Source organism: Aptenodytes patagonicus, chromosome 7, assembly GCF_965638725.1.
Source record: "Aptenodytes patagonicus chromosome 7, bAptPat1.pri.cur, whole genome shotgun sequence".
In the NCBI taxonomy this organism is placed as follows: Eukaryota; Metazoa; Chordata; class Aves; order Sphenisciformes; family Spheniscidae; genus Aptenodytes; species Aptenodytes patagonicus.
In genome coordinates this window covers 216,219-237,887 of record NC_134955.1, presented here as the reverse complement: position 1 = coordinate 237,887, position 21,669 = coordinate 216,219, and the positions used below count along the sequence as shown (strand labels likewise).

General features: G+C 51.0%; 1 protein-coding gene across 1 annotated transcript; it reads left to right on the top strand.

Annotated features, from left to right (window-relative positions):
• The first annotated feature begins 417 nt into the window (after positions 1-417).
• Positions 418-17,998, top strand: LOC143162992 (inner centromere protein-like). Its single transcript, XM_076343578.1, has 19 exons — positions 418-554; positions 911-1,024; positions 3,743-4,446; positions 5,589-5,640; positions 6,331-6,364; positions 7,558-7,657; positions 8,395-8,485; positions 9,599-9,734; positions 9,811-9,945; positions 11,132-11,241; positions 11,625-11,736; positions 13,000-13,110; positions 13,286-13,342; positions 13,454-13,584; positions 13,811-13,889; positions 14,834-14,941; positions 15,168-15,278; positions 16,947-17,103; positions 17,663-17,998. The coding sequence occupies exons 1-19, from the start codon at positions 418-420 to the stop codon at positions 17,866-17,868; spliced, it is 2,685 nt and encodes an 894-aa protein (XP_076199693.1). The 3' UTR covers positions 17,869-17,998.
• The last annotated feature ends 3,671 nt before the right edge of the window (positions 17,999-21,669 follow it).

Below are 21,669 nucleotides of genomic sequence, written 5' to 3'. Positions count from 1 at the left end.
ACGGCGGGGGAGCGATGGGCGTGGGCAATGGCCAATAAGAGGGCCCCGCCTCGGGGGGCACGCGCTGTGATTGGTGGAGGCCGGGATGATCTCGGGGCGGGAGGGGGGAGCTGTGTTTGTGAGGCGAGGCGAGGCCGGGCCGGGCCGGCTGAGCGGCGTCCCGGCGGCGAGGGCGACGCGGGTCTCGGGCCCCGTGGGCCCGCTCTGCCTCGGGGGGAGGCGTCCTTCGGGGCCCGGGCGTCCTTCGGGGCCCGGGCTCCGGGCGTGCGCCTGCCCGGGGTACAGCACCGAGCCCCGGCCTGTCCTCGCACCCCACTCTGAGGCAGGAAGCGGGCGCGGCGCCTCCCCTCCCGCCGGCGGGGTGTCCCCGGGTGCCAGCGAGCCTTCGCCTCTCCCTCTTGTGTTTCGGGCAGGGCCATGGCGGAGGCTGGCGGTCCCACGCGGCTGCTGGAGGTGTGCGGGCAGAGGCTCTCCCGGTTCCTCCATGATGCCGAGCACAAGCGCTTGGCCTGGCTGCGGGAGGTGGAGGAGCAGGGCATGAGGATGCTGGATAGGTAGGGGCCGCCCTCCAGGGGAGCTCCCCGTCCCCCAGGGAGCTGGCTGGTCTCGAAGCGCTTCCAGCCGCCGCGAGCGTAAGGCCAGGTGTGCTCCCAGCGGCCGGTGGGCCGGCCCTGGTGCGAGGCCTGGCGGGCGTTGGGTCTCGCAGCTGAGCGACTGCGATTTAACGTGGCTGTGCCTTCAGCCGCTCGGTTTGGCCCTTGGTGCCCAGTGGCCGGTACATCTCCCTCGCTTGTTTCTCGCCCAGCGCTCATCTTTCTCAATGAGTGACCCGTATTTTGCGGATGGGTTGTGGATAGCGTTGTTCTAGGCAGTGGGGGGAAGCGCTCGGTCTTCTGTGTTTGCTCAACAGCAACTTTGGGGCTGAACCTCAGTTAATGCCCAAAACACCGTCACAGAGGAGGCGTCCCAAGAAAAGGCAGTCCTCCTGCCTGAAAGATGAAAATAAGGAGCCAAACAGGAGGAGGTAGGTGAGTCGGTTGTTCTGGCTCTGCCCCACGGCGTTTAAGACTGAAACAAAATAGTAACTTTCCACATACACAAGAACATAAAATAGCCTCTTCGTTCCCTGAGTTAGCAAATACATTGAAAATGGCATGACAAGATCAATCGACACTTTGATTCTTGCGACAGTTTGGGATAGAGTTGGCTGGTTTCCTTCACTTTCATTTTTGGTTTTTCTTTTTTCTGGTTAGAAACAAAGAATAATAAATATTCTGTTTTCTTATCTGTTTGGATTTGGGTTTTTTTTTACTTGATTTTGTTTCAGCGCGATTTTTGACCTGAGGTTGCTACTGGTGTTCACTCCCTAAACCTTTGTGCTGGTGCCCGAGAGAACCCGAGAATGGAACTTGCTACCAGTGACCTGCAGAAACAGCAGGTCCGCGGTCGTTGTTTGAACTGGCAGGCAGAAAGGCTCGAAGGGATTAGCGGTGGAACTGAAGTGGAAATTCCAAGTGACTTGCTTAGAACCAGCTGTACTTGAGGTTGTTAAAACTAGTCCTAAGTAGACAACAGTTGCCTGCAAACAGACGCCAAGGCAGAATGGTGTAGGGCACGATTTAATTGCACGTGTAGTCAGGGATGGCTGCGAGGCTAATTAACTTCCCTGATGCCACTCCTTCCTGGTAGCTGCCTGTGTATCTGCTCTCATCTCGTGGTCAGCGGCAGGGCGGTTAAGGTAACCGTCCCTTCAGAGAAGCACGTGCTGCGAGCTGAGGGTCGGCACGCTGACAGTTGCTGTAGTGTGACCCAAACCTCGTCACTGGGCACGAGGTAGTAAACTGTTTATGTGTTAAGGCACTTAAATTTTGATAACCGTGGTGAAAAACCCACAGAAGTTGGACGGGAAGAGTTAGAACTAAAAGACTGTCAGAAACCAGACATGGAGGATGGAGAGAACAGCGAGAATAGTAAGGAAGCGTGGGAAGTTTGTGCGTGTGTGGTGAGGGAGGGCAGGAGAAGAAAACGTTGCAGATCTAAACGGGGAGAGCTCTTAAGACATACTGTTGGTTTTCAGGTAGAAGCTGGGTTGCTCCCCTGGAGAAGACAAGTCTTGCATGTATTTTTCCTCATTTAAACTTAGTTTTGAGAAAGATCTGCTGATGTGACAGAACGCCTGGGCGGGCGGTCACTTGTCAACAGGAAGTTCATGCTGCAGTTCAGCACGTTGTGCTCCATCCTGCAAGGTCAGGCCATTGTTGTTTTCCTTGCTCTGTTTTTCTCAGTATGTATTTTAAAACCCATTTCTTAGTGTATTGTTAGTTACACATTTCCCAATTAGTAGTCTTTTTTGCTAATTCTAGCAAAAAGTCCCTCTTCTTGCTAGAGGTCAGAATGGGAAATTAAGAAAACGAGGCTGGAAGGAGGGCAGAGGGTATCAGCTTGAATACTGGCAGTAGGACAAGTCACTGCTTGCTGGTGGTCTTGCGCCAGGGGCTGTAAAACCTTGTCCTTACACCGCAGTGGGTTTTCTTAGCTGCCTTTTCTAGCTGTTGCGCGCTTCCACGTTAGCTCTCCGTTTTGTATTTGTCTCCAGTCTCCACCCTTTACCTGGCTACCTCTGGGTCACTTTGGCATCGGAAACTGCCTTTCTCTGGACATCCAAAGTTGTCCTTTGGTTTTGGATTTGTCCACCTCATCTCCTTGACTTGCTGATCGAGCGTGTGGCTCCATCCTCTTGTGGCAAGTTACCTAACGGAGCGAAGAGGATTTCACTGCGGAAGTTCCCCAAGCCTCTGTGTGGTTGGTCGGGTTTAACTGAAGCAGTAGAGCTAGAGACAGTTACTGTACCTGATAATTTTTGCCTTAAATAACAGTAATTCAAAGAATTCGTGAGTCCTAACTGTACAGGTATTTTTTTGTTGCCTTCCTCAGGGTTGCGCTGTCCGGTACCACGTGTGTGGCAGCATTGCTGTGTTTCCCAGCCTGTTCACAAACTCTGCGTTTAGAGCCGTGGATGTTTTCTCAGTGCTTGGGTCCCTGCCTCCCCAGTGCTTGGGTTGTGTTTTATACTGAGCAGCCTGCCAGAGAGCGGCAGAGCCCTCTGTTTCTAGCCGGGATCTTGTAGATCTCTACAGGGGAGACTTCTGCACAAAGTTGGTCATAGGAGACTGTGATATTTTCGATCCAAAATCCCTCCCTGTGTGGATGTCTGTACTTTGCTCAAGGCACACGGAGTGGAGTTGGTTGTACCAGTATGACTTTACTGTCCTCCGGTGTCAGCTCCACCTGGGGCTGTGGATTACCATCTGCAAAGAGCAACGAGTGTCCTGGTACCTCAGCTGCTGCAGTTTGTGTCCGTATGATACAACCTTTATTTGCGAGTCAACCCAGCGTGCCAGGCTGATAGCTGGGATGGCTGCAGTGAGGGTATGTGCCCTGCACTCCTGCCCGTGGTATAGGGTAGTAACGTCCAGCAAAAAAAAAATCTTGCAGGCAGCAGAGAGCAGTAAGCGGCAATTTCTAAATTGTTCCAGCTAAATCTGCCAGAGCGCATCTGTGAGCTCTCAAGGTTCAGCTCCTGCATTTCCCCGGAGATAAGAGATGGGTTGGGAGGGGGAATGGTGGAGGGAAGAAGCCTGCGGGTTCACTTCAAAACTTGTTGTCTGCTTTTTTTTCTCTAAAAATCATTTGGGAGCGGGACACGCTTTCATCGCTTCATTTAAAATTGTTTTTCTTTAAGGTTGTCCAGAAGGAGAAGCAGCACCAAGCCAGTGTATTCCAAGTCGAGTTCCCAAAGGCGCCACAGCAAAGAGCAACCCCAGAACCCTGGCCGTCACGGGGAAGAGGTGTCCGTGCCCGACTGTGCGGTGAGGTCTCAGGCCAGTGTGAAAACCGAGCTCCCAGCACTGACTGGGAAATGGCCGGCAGAAGCGCGCGGTCCCGCGGTGAAGGCGGAGTGTCAGGACTGCCCTCAGGATGCCGATAGCAGTGATGCAGCCTGTAAGGCTGTTACGGGGGAGCAGTTGCCCAAGGGGGACGCAGCCACTGAGCTGCACAATGTGTCTTCCGTCGCTGCGATCCCTGCTGGCCAGACAGCAAGGGAGGGGGAGGAGGCCCCCAAAAGAAGAGCAAGTACCCCCACTCCCAAGGCTGCTAGAAATGGAGATCCTGCCATGCTCCAAGGAGATCGATCTCCTCGAGGCCTCGAAAAGGTGCTTTTCCAGGACTCTGACAGCAAAATAAGTACAGTGAGAACCAAAACGCGCCGTTGCTCTGGACGCCGAAGCTTTGTGGGTGGCCCCCACAAGAGCCATAGGGCCTCCTTGGCAGAGAAATATTCACTGGCCAGCAAAAGAGAGAGCATGATCCGGAGGTCTATCAGCAGGGCCATTTCAAAGAAGGCAGCGGCGCGAGAATCATCCTCTGCCTCCAGCAGAGTGAGCTGTAAGTTTTTCACTTGTCAAGTGCCTTCATTTGGCTGAATCAGCTTCTCGGCTTTGGTGCGGGGAGTAAGCAGCTGTGGAGCTGCTCATCCGTATTAACTCTGTCTCTGGCTCCTCTTAGTCTCCTTGTCGATAGGCCTTGTGGCTTCCACCCATTTGGGGTGCAATCTTCAGGTCCTCATCTGCTGCCGGACCAAGTCTCAGGCCGTGTTTTGCTGCAGCAGGTGAAGAAAGTGTCTGCTGGGGCATAGGCCCAGGGATTGGAGGTTGGGTTACATAGGTTGTGGATAGGCAAAAAAACAAGAGTGAAAGGGAAAATGCAGTCTGGCTGGTTCTAGCTGCGTGTGCAGTTTGGCTGATCAGGAGAGACTACAGCATTCCATGAGGAGGGCCTTTAACTTCAGTGTCTTCTGCCAACTCTCCAGAAAATCTATGGGAACTGAATGTCTCCACCCCCTGAAATTTGGCTGAAATTGGCAGAGGAACTTAAATGCTTGTTGGGTGAAGATAGAATGGATGGACTGAGAACCAAATAGCACAGTCATTGGAGGAAACAAGATTCAGAAATCCAGGCTATTCCTGGTAGCACTAAACTTCTCATATCCTCTGTCCCCACTACTCCTGGGAAGGTTTTGCTATTTGGACTTTCTAAAACAATTGCTTCTGAAGTCAGATTGGCTTCTAATAAAGCACTGAGGCCTTTGGTATTTAGTTTTGTCAGCTTTGAGTCACACTGTATCTAGGCATTTGTTACAACACTTTCAGCTAAGTGGTGTTATGGGGGGAATGAAATCAGCCTAAATCCACCAAATCTCTGCATAAAACCGTGTAGGGAGGCAGTAGCTGAAGTCAATTGACTGGGAAATGCTATCTCTGACACAGGCAAGAGCATGTTTGTGCAGCTGGAGCAGTCTGCAGGCAGAGGAGCTGCTGCTTCAGTTCTCTGCCTTCCCAGCCTACACCGGTTTGTCAGTGACACTTGAGGGAGGTGGTAGTGCTGGTGTGGAAAGCTGAGATGAGCAATCGGCGTGTTCCCTGGGAGGAAAGCCTGCACAGAGACCTGAGCTCTACCACGCACACATTGCTGCTGTTGGGAAGCCTCAGAATGAAATCCCCAAGCGAGCTTATGTTTTTCTCCTCCAGGTCAAAGCTCCTTGGAGGTTTTTGTGGAAGAAGATGTGACCAGCAGCATGAGGTGAGGCTACCATGTAAAGCAGGCAGGAAGAAACCACAGAAAACCCTGCAAGGAAGCGATATGGGTCTCTCTTATATTGCAGATATAGGACTGGTTTTGTAGCGGACTGTTTAAGTGATGATGTCACCTGGGGCTGGTTGATATTTCAAAGTTTGTGCTGTTCAGGCACAGGTCTTCCTTTTCAGAAGTCTGTTCAGAGCATGGCAGGGTTAAGCACTGCATTAGCGTGGGGTCCAGCCTATGCCATAAGGCCTGAGGGGCTGCCAGCAGTTGCTCTGCCTGGTGTTGGCTGGCTTCGTGTAAATTATTGTCCTGGGATTCCTGGCTGTAACCAGCCTCGGAATGCCTGGTGGTGCTGGAGGTCAGTCAGCTGTGGTCTGACCTGAAAGGTGGACGAGTAAGACTCAGCCTGAGGCTCACGGAGCTTCCTTTTTACCTGCTACGTGGAAGTTCTGCAGAAGGGGACAAAGCTCATCGGTGTGTTGTTCAGTAATGCAATGGAACGGTCCGTCAGAAGAATTTACAGCTCCACCTCTGTGTGGCCTGGCTGAAACAGGCTTGTGCCTCTGGATGTACTTAGATTAATCTGCACTTTCTTTGGGGTCCCGTATGCTGGCTCCATCATACTTTTATCACCTGTAACTCGCCCTTCAGAGAGTTGAAATAATTAAAATGGCTTTTCTTTTACAGACCTGGACTGGAACTGAATCCCCCAGGTGAAAAGGTAAGTTCTAAGGAACAGCCTACAAACTATCTGTCCGGACATCTTCTTGCCTGAGTTGATACTTTTTGCTGAGCATTGCCACTGGAAGCAGGGAATGAATGCGCAAGGGATCATTCTGTCACATCCCTTCAAGCTCAGCGAAGGCGCTGCTGAGTTGGACGGTGCTGCCCTTCTAATGCTTAGGCAGCTAGCGAAGCCAGTTGGCTCTCTGGCTCCTGGTGGGCAGAGAAATTTTGTGCCTTGATAAGGCCTCTTCAAGAGGGAGTTTTTGGAGGTGCTTGGCCAGATTCCCAGGAGTCAGCAAGCTTTTTGCCTGTCAGCTGGGCATGGTAATTGATGGTGTGTATTAGCCTGTCTCTGTTGCTTGGCTGGTTTGAGCTACAAAAATCAGGAGGGCAGTTCAAGTTAATGTGCTTTCCTTGGCCGCTGAGGCTATGTAAGCAGCAAGCTAGCATAAGCCTGCAGTGCTAGCAGGACAAAGAAACCCATCCCCTACTTTGAGCTGGCAAAAACAGCTTGTGTGGTTGTGCTGCGAACCCGCTGAGGTGAAAACTAGCCCAGCAGAGAGAGGGGTGGGCTCTGCTTCAGAACAGCTCCCTGGTGCTGTTGGGAAGCAGCAGAGGTGGGAATGGGCAGGTGGCTCTGCTCCGGATCGTGGTGGTGGCAGCTGGTGGTAGCTTAGCAGGTAGGGGAGAGCACGGCCTGTGTGCAGGCAGCCTCATAACACGCTAGGGTGCTGTGCTGCAGCGACTTTTTTGCTTGTCCTCCTGTGAATATACCATAATGGTACTTAAAAGTGCCTAATGATCTTGTAACCTGAGACACATTACAGGGACTTGTCTTTCTTTCAGGACTGGAATATCTGTAGTTTGAAAATTGGTGTCTCCAAGGTGTGTAGAAGCTGCCTGTCATTCTCGAGGCACTTTGACTTTGGAGTCCAGATTCAGTAAAGCTCCTGCTCTGGTTGAGAAGTGCTGGGCAACTGTCCTTCCTGCAGAGGCTGGTGTTTTGTGAGCAGGCTCCCTGTTACTGAAATGAGCCAGTCAGCACCCATGCAGCACAGCTCTAGTTGAGAGAGGAGCAGACCCTAGCCTAGCAGTTGGATTGCAGTTGGAAGTGACTGGCTTTTTCAGGGCAGAGGGTCCACGATAGCCTTGTTCTTTGGAGAGAATGCTTGTTTCTTTTTTCTGCAGGCTTCTGAAGATGTCCTCATTTCAAGCAAAAGTATACAAGCTGCCAGCCTTCCTGCACAGCACTTACCCTCTCCTGAGCAGCAGGCAGGGAACAATGAAGGTAACTTCGAGTTGGTCTTGCTTTTCTTGCATGAAACCCCAAAGACACACAGAGTAGGGAGTCAACATGAGGGTTTGTGGAAAATCTGGGACTTGTGTTGAAACAAAACCACCTCTGACCTGTCAAGGTAATTTTTCAGGTAAACTTTTGATCTCATGAAGAGGTGAGTCATGCAATTAGATAAGCAAGGACGTCTTGTAAATGTGTCCAAGCCTTGAGACAAATGCTGTCCTGTCCAACCTCAATCTGCAAAATGAGTAAGTGGGGACACTTTGAAAGAAGATTGCTCTTAGACCTGGAATCGTCCACATAGTGTAATGCTCTGTTAAAGCGCCTTGACATCCCTTTCCTCTGGGTTTATATTATGTGAGGATTTACAGGTCCCGTTTATTTACTGTGCCTCAAAGCAAGGAGAGGGAGAGATTCAGGCTTTTTATTTATCCCCCATGGGAACTGTAGGATCTGATAAGCAGCTGTAGCTGGAGTGGAGGGAAGAGTAGCTGGAGGCCTTTTGGTGAGACAGATTGTGCCTGTTCAGAAGGGTCTGTACAGGATGCGTGCCACAGCATGCTTCACAGTGTACGTATACAACACTGATATTCCAGGTAGCCATCCAGGCTTCTGGTTTCTCGGTTTGGTTACCTGCCACAGGGCTCTGAGCACACAAGAGCTGGAGACCAGAGTCTGAGCCCTGCAGGATGCCTTGCACATGGTGCTAACTACAGGTTTCTTCACAGGAAGCTGTGTAAATCCAGACAGCAAACGCCAGAACGAGAACCAGGAACAACCCCACTGTGCCAAGTCCCAGGAGAATCCCTCACGCATCTGGTATGAGAAATTTGCAAGGGGGAGGAATGAGCCAGTGGTCTGGAAGGACTTGGGCCTGGCCTTTTAAATAATTTGCTTTAAAAAGCTTTGGGTGTTTGTTTCCCTACCTTCCCCCCCAGCCCCCCTTCCAATGTAGTTTTGAAATCATCTTTGGCCAGATCTTGTCTCCTGGGAGCTCCTTGTGACTCCTTCAGCCTTGTTTGGGTCTAGGACCCAGGTCTGGCTTGGGAAGCAGACAGGAGTTCATGCACAAACCAGCAAAGGTGACTAAGATAGCATGGTTAACTCACAGCTTAGATGTGACTCTGAGTGGTTCATAAAGGGGTGGTCCAGGAGTAGTTTCAGAAGGCAATGCGAGTAGGTGACTGACTTATTTTTATCTTGTGCAAGTGTCTGGAATACCTGACTTGTTTCCTCACTACCTGTATTACTGGTGTTTCACGTGAGATTTCACCTGCTCTTAGCTTTGCCCTCAGCCTCCTGTCCTGATTTTGCTGGGGTGAATTTGCTGTGCGTAGCGGATGGGAAGGAGAATAACAGTAACCTCTGTTCTCACATGGATGCTTAGCACTGTGTGATGGGTCAGGATCTGCAGCCTTCCTCAGGGCTGCTGCTGGATTGGTCCCTCATTGTGCAGTGAAGCAGTCCCCCCGTTTTTCCCTGGAATTAGGGCATGCAAGTGAAGTAATTTCTGACACACATAAATCTGAGTGTCCGAAGTATTTCTAAAGCATGTGAAGCTCTGCCAGTGAGGTGAGCTGGGCTGGGTAGTTGCAAACACACAGGGGTTGTGTCTATCTTGTGCTGTTAATACCAGATAGAACAAAGACTTCTTGCTTGCTGGGACTCAGAGTGGAGGATGAGAGTGAGCATGATGTTGTACATTACTGCTCTGGAACTTGGGTGTTCCCCTACCAAGCTGTCACATACCTTTCCTGTCCTCATTCATGACTGGATGGTGTGCCTGCCACAGGGCCGACTGAGTTCATAGGAGTCCCATGTTCTCTGGTGGCAGCGAGCAGGCAGAGGGAAGTGTGTAACAGCAAGTAAATGCTTCTGGCAAGATTGAGGAGCGTGATGGTCACCTAATGTGCCTCTTCCTAATGCCACCAGGACGAGAAGCTATAAACAAGCAATGGGTGTTACATGGAATGAGCAGCAGCCAGGGGGTCGTACCCTTTCCCCTTTGGATGACAAGCACAAGGATTCAGCAAACCAGTCTCCATCTTCTTCCTCTCCAGCTAGCAAGGTGAGTGGGTGCCATGGCCCTTCTTTGCCTGCCTTTCCCTGGCAGGTACTGACTTCCCTCCATCTTCTCCTCTTAGGTTGTTAGACCGTTGAAAAACTTCCTGCAGGCTGTGCAGCGAAACCAGCTGCTCGTGAGCCCGGGGCCCACAGGACGTGGGGGTGTCATAAAGAACTTCATCAAACGCAATACTCCCACCCGGCCTGATCTTAAGGTGTGTCAGTCCCACCTTCCCTCGCAGGGCTGGAGGAGGGGATCAAGTTTGGGAGAGTGGCATGAGGGACTGTTTGCTTAGAAAAGCATAAACATATTCCTAGTTCTGTCTGCTACCATGGATCAGTGCAGGTCCTCGTAGCAAACTGGCCTCAATTCTACTTCAGCTTCCCCAGGGGAGGGAAACTGGTTGGTGTTGCCTTGCATAGTCTGTCCACACACACTGTTATTGTCCAGGGGTCTTTAGCACCAATCCTCAAACCTTCCTCATATGCAGAGAAATCTCAGTTGCTCTATCTATAGTCAGCAGAAACATTTTATATTCTGGGACTGTTGAACCGTAGGAAAGTGGGAAGCTTCTCTCTTTGCAGTGGGGATCTGCCCTTGTGTCTTGCATAATTGACTGCTGCAGGGCTGAAAGACACAGGCAGCGTGAGGTCAGGCAAGGGGTTCCCTACCACATACCGATAAGGAACTACAGCTAAGAACAGGGTTGGTGTGCTATGAAGGGGAGTTCTAGTGTTACTTCCAAACCCTTAGTCATTTTTTTGTCTCTTCTCTACAGGGAGACTTTGTTGTAAGTAATGACAACCTTAACTGTGGGGGCTGGAAGATTGTAACGGCTGTGCTGCTTGCCTCACGGGCACTGACAGCTCTTTCCCCTCACACTAGCATCCATGCAGCTCTCTGTCCAAATAAGTAAACTGGCCACACCAGTGGTGAGGTGGCAGGATCTCTTTGCAGGTGTGTTCTGCTGGGGCTGGGAACTGCTAGGAAACCTTTTGGCCTCTAAGCAAGACTACTTGCACTGTGCCCCTTCTCCCCCATTCTCTCAGCTGCTGGCGTGGGTAACACTGTCCCAGGCAAGGAGCATTTGCTATAGGTGGTCACCTACAGCAGGAGTGTGCTGTTCCTTGCCTAAACATATTCTCTACAACTGAAGGACTGAGGTGTTTCCCTCCTATACCTGTGACTCTTCTGCTCTCATTAGTTGAATAAGCACTGTTGCCAAACCTGCGTTGTTTCTTCCTTACTATTCACTTCCCATCCTGGTGTGTGGGTGAATATGACTGACGGTGACTTCTTTGTTTAGCAGGCTGCCTAGCCTCTAGCTGCCTGGGCATAAGCAGCCTGAGGGTAGAAACAGGCCCCAGCAATTGGTATAGTCTGAACTCATCTCCCTTCAGGAGAGGGAGCGGCAGAGACTGGAGAGCCTCAGGAAGAAGCAGGAAGCTGAGGAACAGAGGAAAAAGAAAGTGGAGGAGGAAAAGAGACGGCGGCAGGCAGAAATGAAGCAGTGAGTTGGGTCCCTTACCTCCTGTTCCTTCCCTGGTTCAGCACAGAATTGCCTTGGAGGCCTTCCCTGCCAGGCAGACAGCACTGCTGTACCGTGCTTTGTGCCTCCCACTTGGAAGGAGCATTTTGCAAGTGATGCTGCCTGCAAGTGACCCTGAGCACTGCTCTTCATGGCTCACTGCAGTAAGGACTGCATCAGTGCAAAGCACCTGCTAATGTCTGAACTTTATCCAGAAATGAGCTGAGGCTAAGCTCAGCCAAAGCAAGTCGAGCAAAACAACTGTTTTCCCCCATTACCATGTCCTGTAAGTCCCTGTTCCCCCATCATCCTCTCTGCTAGAGCAGACAAAGCTAACAAGCCCCTCTTGCACACACACTGCCCAGGAAGAGGGAAGAGCGTCTGAGGAAGGCACTGCAGGCTCGGGAGCGGGTGGAACAAATGGAAGAAGAGAAGAGAAAGCGGATGGAGCAGAAGACTTTACAAAATGATGAGAAGGTAAGAAAGCTGACCAAGCTTTGGACCACTCAGTACTGTGACGTTATCTCTGTGAGCTGTGGGACCAAGAGGGTGCAAACGGGTCACTGGCATGATACATGCAAGCACAGGAATCCTGCTGATGGTGACTAATCAGGTGGTGGGTAAGTCTGCATCAGAGACACTGAAACTCTGTCTAACAAGAGGAGGCTTTTGTTCTCCGTACCTCTGCAGCGGTTCTAAACATTCCTGTTCTGACATGCAGTGTTTATGGTGCTCTGTGTTCAAGGAATGTGGCAGCATCCCTTAACTGTCCTGTGAACAGGCCCTGCAGGTGAGACAGCCTTACTCAGCTTACGGCGCACTCAGAGTGAGCTGTTCTCACAAAACGTTACAGACAGCGAAGCCGCAGTGCTTGCAGGGGGTTGCACAAGCGTGGTGGGAAAGAACAGCTACCAAGCACGCAAGGGATGCTCATGACTAGTAGAATTGGCTGTGTGTGTATTTGTATCGTGTTTGGTTTTTTAAAGCCTTGTCTGGCCCTCTTTTGAGGACAGGTAGAAGAAGAAGAGCCTGCTAGGATGGGCTGTTAATGGCTGCGTGCAGACAGTGTTGCTGCTTTTGTACAACCGTGCAGGTTCTGCGGGACTGAGGGAGGCTGTGCCTGACTGACCTGGAGCCCTAGCAGCCTTTGGGAGAAGGATGGTCGCTCATTTTGGGGGGTGGACTAAAGTGACCTTTGGAAAGGGTCAGCCTTAGAAGACAAAAGAATCGTGCTCCTTTCAGCCTTTCCCAACACCTGAGCGGCCAAAAGTACGCACAGCCCTGGCTAGTCTGCTGCTGTGGACAGACAGCTCAGGTGGAGGAACCGTGTCTCTGGGGCTCAGTCAGCTTTTGCATCCTCAGTTCATACTGCAGTTCAGTTAGTTGACTGCAGCACTGCAGGCAAAGCAGAAACCAGATGTTGCATCCCCTTGTTCTGCAGAGAATCACTTACAAGATGGAAGCATGTAATTTGGGGTTGTGTAATGGTCTCTGTGCTCCTTTCTCCTGTCACTCCAAGCAGTGGGTGTCTCTTCGCATGGCCTGCAGTAAGTGGTGGACTTGCTGCACAAGGTTGGCGCTAAATCTAATGCACACGTGCTGCTTGCTGGGTGTTGGGTTCTCAGTCTCGTTAGGACCTGGAATATCACGGACTTCGGAAGCAGTCCCCGTCCTCCATTTGGACAAGGCTGTGAGGTGTGTCCTCGGGGGCGGTGGAGCAGACACATGTGGCTTTCTCAGGTGCGCCTCTCACAAGTGCGGGAAGAGAAAGTGGCAGAGGAGCGGAGCAAGAAAAAACTGTCGAAGAAGCATGGGGAAGCTGATGCGCGGAAGCAGAAAGCGCTGAGGGTGGTAAGAGCAACTCTAGGTCCCTCCTGCATGTAGAAAAGGAAAGGAGTGGCAGGGAACCCGTACACTGTTCCGACTGGTGGGACAGGGAAAGGTTACTGCCTCTCCTGCTGCAGGGATTTTAGGGTCCATGCTGCAAGATTTCTGTCTAGACAGTTGATATTGGGTTTGAACACAGCGGTACCTGTGGGGACAGAAGGGAGAGACCACCCAATTGGTAGGCAGGCTGTGGAAGGTAAGAATGGCATATAAAAAGCACAGTTTGTCTAAAGCATTTGCTTCATATCCTCCCATCTTTCCCCACTTGAGCTGGAGGGTTACAAGGGTTTTCTTCTTTCTTCTTCAGGAGGAAGATGAATTTGAGCAGCAAGAACCACTGCAGAAAAGGAGAGAGGATGAAGTGAAAGAAAAAGGAAAGAAAGTCTTGGAACTGAAAAATCTTGTAGAGCAGCAACAGGTGGAACAAGTGAAGGAGAGGTATTAGCTTGTTTCTATCCTGGAGGAGGGGACTTGGCAACAGGCATGGTGAAGCAGTAAATATAAATAGTATTGCTGAAATTGGGAGACTGGTGAGAGTGTCAGGCTGTCCCAAAGGTTTGGGGTGCTGAAGCAAGAGGCTATAAGAATGCTTGGGGTGGGGGGGTTGGGTAGGCAGACATGCTTTCCTCTATAGCTAAATTATAGATTTCTTTTTTTCCTCCAGGAATCACAAACAGCGAGGGAAAGAGAAGGGTCCCCAACCACAGCTGGAGTCAGCGGTGTTTGCTGAAAAAAACATAAAGGTGGGGAGTTGAAGTGGTCTTGGAACAACTTCTTTGTAAACTAGTGAGGCATAGGATACACAGACTTATTGTAAGATCAGACTTGTTTTCCAAGTGCAGTTTACTGTTTAAGGTTTTAACATTTGCTATTATGTTATTTAGAGGAACAAATACGATAAAACCAATGATGAGCCAAACATGTTATTGTAAGGACTTGGGGTTTGTGCAAGAATAAGCCAACTCTGTTGATAAAGTTGGGGTTGACTGTTTTCTTGTTAACAGGTGAGCCTTCTCAGCCCCATCACAAGATGGATGACAGCCATACAATGGCACTTTGAAGAACACCTCCAAATGGCATTCACTGATACTTAAATGAATATGGAAATTAGTAAGAGGTTTATTTTTTTCCTACTACATTCACTCACTGTATTTGGAGGATGTGATCCCCATAACAAACTTTCAGGTATCATATGGCTTCATGTAACATCATTTGCATTTATACAAAGAATGTTATGTTTTGAGACAAACAGTCAAGGCTGTTTGTCTCAAAATATCACAGTAACATTTTCTTTCTGCTCTTTCTACTCTAACATTGCTCTTTCTTCTGCTGCCTTCATTAGTAAAAAATCAAACCCCCAAATGCTGCTACTCTTAAGGATAAATTCTTCCTTCTGTACTTGCTCTTGCTGCTCTTACTCACTAGGTCCATGACATTTAAACTCCTATTTGTGCTATATAATTTTAATGAAGGTCTAAATTCTTCATACGTTGCCAGCAACTGGGCTGGAGCGAGCCACAGCAAAGCTCCTCCAGATAAGAGAAGTTGAATACAATGCAAAGTACCTGCAGCTCTTGCCCTCCTGTTAGCCCTTCCCTACTGAGTAGTATGGGAGAAGGAACTCCTGGATAAAGTGGTTTGGGTGGAAAAGGAGTTTAAGCAGTGAAAATTTTTTTCTCTTTATTAGGAGGAAGAGAGCCCAAAAATGCTGCACCAGCAGCCTGGGCAGGAGACGAGAGCCAAGCAACCAGAATCCATTGCCATGGCTTCTAATACCTGGCTCCAAGCGGTAAAGGTGAGCGTGGGCTCTAGAGACCTTGTTGATCTGGATCTGAGGAAAGAGAGGAGCCACTTTTATCTTTGAGTCTAGGGTTTGGGTTTTTTCTGCAGAAGAAGACACAGAGGGACTGAGGATTTTCTTACAAGGGCCCCAGAAAATATGGCTCGGTTCCAGAGATAGTCTGGTTGTTTTGCTTGGGTGAACGTGAATGAAGAATGACTTAATTCTTGCGTCGTAACAGGAGGAAGATGGTCTGCAGGAGCCCCGGCAGCAGCTGGGAGAGGAGAAGAAAATCAAGCAACCAGAAGCATTGTCTGCTGCCTCTGGCACACAGCTGAACAAAACTGTAGAGGTGAGTCCTGGTTCCAGCAGAGCCCTCAAATAAAATGAGTCTGTGGCGTCTAATTGGCTCCTGTGGTTTGGAGCCAGCCTGCAGATTTATTATCCATCAGTGATGGAGCAGGAAATGAAGCCCTCAAGTGTAGGCTGTTGGGGTTTAACAGGCATCTGTGCAGAGGATGGGGATGTCTGTCGTCTTGGGTGCTTGGCCGAGAGCTCAGCCAGCACAGGGGGAACCTGAAGGAAAAACAAGTGTTTTATCTCAGAAAAGATGTTGGAAATGGCCACAGGATGGCAGCACATCATGAGGCGTCAGCTTAGCCTGCAGTGCCTGGAGAGGCACTGTAGCAGCCTGATTCCGGCCTGACGGTGAAGTCTGGCTGTTAGGTCTCCAGAGCCTGTTTGAATTGGAGCTGCTTAGACCTGGTAACTGGAGGGGTGTGGAAAAAGCTGCTCAGTCAGGCTCGAGTACTGCCTCTGCCGGTAAACCCTCTTGTCTTGGGGCTGACAGGCTCCTCTTCTTCCTGCTCGACTTCTCTGTGCTGTGACTCATGTCAGAGCTCTAGAGAATGAAAAGCAGATTTGCCGTGAAACATGCCGAAAGGGTTTGAGTGGTAGAGCCACGTGTGCAAAAGCCAAGTGCTTAGCAATACATGGTATGTTCTTCTAAGGCTTTTTGACAAGAAACAGGAGGGGAAAAGGGTTAAAAGTAGTTATCAAGTCACTGAGCACAGTGGCAGTTTTTGTATTTGTACAGATGTGTGTATATTTCTGCATTCCCTTAATGCAAAGAGTCCTGCAGAATTAGGCTTGCCTTCCTGGTTATCCTCTGGTCAGCGCCTCTAGGTACTCCTGTACTACATACGACTGTCAGGTCTTCTAGTCATCCCTGTTCCTCACCTCAAAGCCAGGCGGTGTCTCCGAGCTTTGGCTTGCGCTGTTCTGACCTGCAGCTTCAGTGTGAAACGGAGCCCTGGCTTTTTCCTGGCCGGGTGCTGGCAGGCTCTTCCTGGCAGCTTGGAAGCCGCAGGGTAGGCAAGCGGCTGTGTCAGCTCTGCGTTTCGCAGTCCCTGCTGCAGTACACAGTCCCGTGCTACAGCTCGGCTGTCGAGGGGGGCCATGGTTTCAAAGCAAAGTTCAGTTAAAAAAAAAAAAAAAAGCCAAAAGCATTTGAGCACTTCTGGGTTTTACCGAAAAACTCAACCCAAGTTACCTGTCAGGTAGGAATATTATAGATGTTCCAGTTAACGTGTAGATCAAAGGCTTCCCATATGCAGGTAGGTGACCTTTTTGGCTCTCCTGTTTTTTTGAACTAGGGGTGAAAATGAGTGTGAATGAAGCATCTGCTCTAGAAAGTCAGCTGTCAGCTCTTGTTTCTGGCAACCTTCCCTTTACAGTGAAGCTCCTTGCCCAGCACGTGGCATTGGGAACTCGCCTCTTAACTCGTGGCTTATGCTCAGTGTGAGGGTACCATCTAGATGCCTTAACAGCAACTTGCTGTGGGATCTAAGCTGGGACCTCAGCGCAGTCTGTTCGTCCTGCTGGTGCCAGAGCTCTGAGGTGCCTGCGAAGGGTCAGACCGCATGGGTCTGGTAGTCAGCCTGCCCCGGCACGGCAAGCTCTCCTGCCGGGCTGGAAGGTCTGCTTCCTGCTCTAATCGATGCTGTCTCTGTGGTTTCAGAAATCTATCTCCACATCCTACTTGGGGCCCCCGAAGGGCACAAAGGAATCCAGATCCCCAAAGGTAAACGAAAATAACTACGGGATGGATCTGAACAGTGATGACTCCACAGATGATGAGAATGAACCTCGGAAGCCTGTCCCTGCCTGGGCCGATGGTAGGTGCCAAGTTTGGTTCGGTTTCCTTTAATTCCTTCCCTGGGAAGCTGGAGCTCTCCAGATTGACTTGGTGCAATCTCAGCTTCCCGAAGCGCAGTCCAGGAGCCTGTGAGGCTTCAGCAGTGCTGGCAGCTGCTGGCTCTGGGCGGTGAGGGGGACTGGAGCTGCATTCCTGCAAGTGCTGTTGTGTTGAAGTTAAACCAAAGACCTCCACGCAGGTGTTTGGATCCGAGGGTGTGAAAAGAATGGTGGGGGCTTGCTAGTAATGAGGCAGCCCATCCTCCTGAGGGAAACCAAGGTGTGGTGGGTTTGGGATATGTCTAGTGTGCTGAGTAACTTAAAACAAGCGCTGCTGGCAACCTGAAGATGGGTGTGGGGTTCACAGCTTTGCAATGAGCAGGAAAAACGTTAATCACACTCACTGTATGGCTAATAGTTTTTTTCAGGCGTGGGAGAAGAGTAATTGTCCTGCAGGCTCCAAGGGAAAGGGCACCTTAAGCAGAACACTGAAAACTTCCTTATAATGAGTCTGCTTCTCTGATATGGTTGTTTCCGTAGGGTCTCAGCTTAATCAAGCCATTTTACACCAATACTATCACCCAGTGAATGTTGACCAACTCTTTGGGCTAATTCCAAGCCCTAAGCTGGAGGATATTTTTGGCAAGAGCAAGCCTCGATACTTCAAGCGCACGAGCTCAGCAGTTTGGCATTCCCCCCCTGGCACCAAATCTACCTGTGGCCCATCTTGCAACTTCAAAAACTGAGAAAACGCGAAGAAACATGTTTTATGGATACAATCTGGTGTATCAGTTTGTGTCGTCTTAGCATGCAGCGTATTTACAATTTTAAGCCCTTTTTTTTGTACAAAAATTAAAATACTGAATAAAATCCTGTTGCAATAAACATTCTGTCAGTGTTTGGTCATCATGGTGGGGTGATGCTTCTGGATGGCTGATTTGAGATCGATGGCTGTGGTGTCTGCAAGTGAAAATGCAGATGTTTGAAGACGTGATACTGCAGCATTACATATTTCCTCAGATTGCTTGCAGAATCTTACACAAGGAAGCTATGAAATTGCTTTAGGGAAGATCAAATTTTTTAATCACCCTGAGGGGGTAATGTTTTCATAACCCATTCTGTACTTATATTTATGTATTTAAGAATGCTTCTCTCTGCAAGTAGTTTTCCTTCAAGAATTCTTGTGACCTCTTGTTACTCTGAACCAGAATCTTTTTCCTGCAGTTAGAAAAATCTGCTTGGACAGTTTAAGCAGTGTCTAAATGTCTTGTCACTGTTCTTTTCTAATGGAAAAATGAAGCCCAAGCTAAGTTCTTGGTCCTGTTTTTCTGGGAGACTTCAGTGTATAGTCGTGCTTGGGCAGGAGGCAGACTTATTTGGAAGTTGTGGCTTGCAAAGGGTAAGTGCTAAAACGATTTCCTTAGGACCGTGTTGGTATCGCCTGCTGCGTGTCTCCTGCCCGTGCGCACCCTGGGGCGCGCTTAGTGGCAGCAGGCATCTCCTGGCTCCTGCAGCGCATCCCGAGCCCTGGGAAGCGGTTGCCTGGGGACTGCTGCGGCACGCTGGGGTGGCCGTGGAGGGTCCCAAGGCCCTGCAGAGCTGCGCGGGGACAGCTGCGCACCCGCGCTGCGTCTCGGCTGCCCTTGCAGCCCCTGGAGGGCTAGCCGGTGCGGCCAGCGGCGTTCCAAGAGCGATTCGGCTAACTAAACCCTCCTGACAGTAGCGATGAGGAAGATACTTAGATGAAAAGGGAAAGTGCCTGAGTCGGAGCCAAGTCCCACAATTGCCATAATAACCTTTCCTTCCTCTTTCTTCAGTTCTCCCCTCTCGGGCTGTGCTGTCTAGCACGAACGTGAACACAGTGGCGGGACTCTGTCCCACCTTAGGCGACGTGATGTGTTGCTCTGGGATCCCTTGTGCAGGTACAGGGCTGGGGCTATTTACTTTCTCTGCGTGATCAGAGCTGTGAGCATGCCTCGATGAGGAGGAGGAGGGTCCCTGTCCCTAGCCGGTGCAGCCCTGCGCTGTCCCTGGCACTGGGCTGGTGCCGTAAGGTCTCCTTCCCCCTGGCTGTCAGGTGCAGGCTGCCAAGAGCGAATACAGAAACGTGACTGTGGACCTGTTCAGAGCTCTCTAGGCCTGCTTTCCTCCATTCAGGAGGTTTTAAGCTGGTCAGAGTGGTTTTGTGGAGCTTTATGATGGGCTCGGATGGCTTTGAGTACTTTAGAAGAGTTTGCAAGTGTCTCGGTGGAGGAGTCTTGCAGGCAGTTAGAGCTTTTGATGGGTCTTTACAACTTTGAGCTCCGCAGAGCTGGTGACAGCGGTTGCGATGAGCTTTGCAGAGGCACAGAGCAGCTCAGAGTGCGTGAGCGGAGCTCTATAGCAGCTAAAAGCTGTTTAAAGCTGCTTGCCGGGAGCTCCGTCCTGGCTGCTGGATTGCCTCCCAACTCCTGGGTCCCCCCAGCTTTTCTGTTCGTTTTGGGCTCGCCCGTTGTCCCACTGGATGTCTGTGGGGCTCTCGGTGACTCTTGCTCTTCTGGCTGGTCTCTCTTGGGTCCCCCTGAGCTCTCTGGGGTTATCTCAGTGTCTTTTTGGCGCTCTCGGGTCCTCCAGGATTTCAGTGTCCCTCAGGTCTTGCAGCCTCTCTCAGTAGTGTTATTCCTTTGGGTAACTCATAAAGTATAAGACACATTTGACTTAGTTTTTACCGAAAGAGGCTGAGCCTGTTGGCGGGGAGTGATCAAACAATCGCAGCTGTACCCATGGGGATCGCTCTTGCCACCTCCCCATCCATGCACTAAGTTTTGGGGGCACTGACAGTGCTCTCTCCAGGGCAGCAGCAGTCAAGGGCTCCAGCTGCTCCCGCGGCTCTGGTGGTCACCTCGGAGCATTCCCACCCCTCTCCTGTTCCCCGCTGCTTCTGTCCCCTCCCAGCTGCACCCCACTCCTTCCTCTCACGCAGGGTGCTGCAGAGCTGACTTCAGCCTATGTGGCAACACCCTCACTTTGTCTTTCTCGGATCTGATGGGGTTTTTTTGTGGTTTCTGACCCTCCTGGGTTCCTCTGTGCTTTCCTGGGTGCTCTGGGCTCCCTTGGTTCAGCTCTCTGGGGCTCTCTTGGATTCACCTGGGCTTTCCTGGTCCCTCTGGGGCTCTCTTAGCATCACTTGAGCTCTCTTGGGATCTCCCTGGAGGTTTTTTTTTCCCCCAGTTTCTCTGAGCTTTCTTGGACTCTCTCGACCCCTCTCACTAGTGGCTTTCTCAGGTGCTTTCAGGGTGGCCATGGCACCTCTGAGCTTGCTTAATCTCTGCAGACTGTCTGGGATGCTCTTGTGTTGCCCGTTTCCCCAGGCTCTCTTGGGCTATTTCAGGCTCCCCCGGTGTTCTCAGGCTCCCCTGAGCACAGACTCCGGCTGTTCCCTGCCAGCTGGCTTCTGTCCCTCATGGTAATCCTCAAATTACCTCGTTAGACATCGCCAAGGAGGCAATGATTTCCGGACCCTGGCAGAGGATGGGAGCTGGAGGTCAGGCTTTCGTCTGGAGCTGGCTAGAGGTGCCTGGCTGCAGGAGGATCGAGGTTTGCTGGCAGGAGGGAGTGGGGGCTGTCAGTCAGCATCGTGCTTGGGGATGAACAGGTTTTGTTTCAGCCCCACGCTGAAACACAGCACAAGCAACACCCGTCAAACCACAGGCTTGATGTTCTGGCGATGAGCAGGAAGTTCTCGGGGGGCCCTGCCGAAACAGCAGCTGCTGTCAGATCGTTTCCAGTCGGGACAGGTAATCAACAAAAGCCCTGAAGCAATTTTGGAGGATGTGAAATTGGCTGGGCCAAGAAGTTGGCAGAGCCCTGCCAGGCTGCGAAGGGACCTGGGAGGTCTGGTCCTCTGTGCAGCCCTGGTTCAGGCGTCAGGCTGGTGCTGCTGGCCCGAGGCTGGGAGCCGGCACTGTCCTCTCCTTCTCTGTATTCCCGGTGCCTGGGGAGGGGAGCCGCTGGTCCCGCTGCCCGCAGGGCTCTGATGAGAGCTGTGCGCTGAGCGGGACCAGGCTACGGGGACAGAGTGTGGTCCCAGGTGTCACCTCAGCAGACACAGGGATCTGGAGCTCAGGACTGGGGCTGAGAGACAGAACTGGATCACGGGGGAGGACAAGAAGCATTGTTCTTACCTGTGGTGAGAGCTGTGCTGGTCCCCGGAGTGACCGGGAAGCTCAAACAGATTTGTGCTTCGTTAATCCAACTCTCTGCTTGGCTGCGTAGCGGTGCTCCTAGTGATGGGAGAGAAACCAGACCAGGGGCCTGGGTACCATCCCTGGGGGCTGCCCGGACCCTGGGAGGGTCCTGGGGCATTGCTGCTGACGCAGGAGTGAATGGAAATGTCACGGCATGATGAGATTTCTGAGAGGGGATCTTTATTTAACGTGGGTATAACACAAGCATTCTTCACAATAAATATGTGGCCAAAAAAGAGAGGGAGGAGACCTTCTTGGAAACCACGGGATCAGACAGAAATACAGAAACCCTCATCAATATACAAATCACAGTGAACGAAC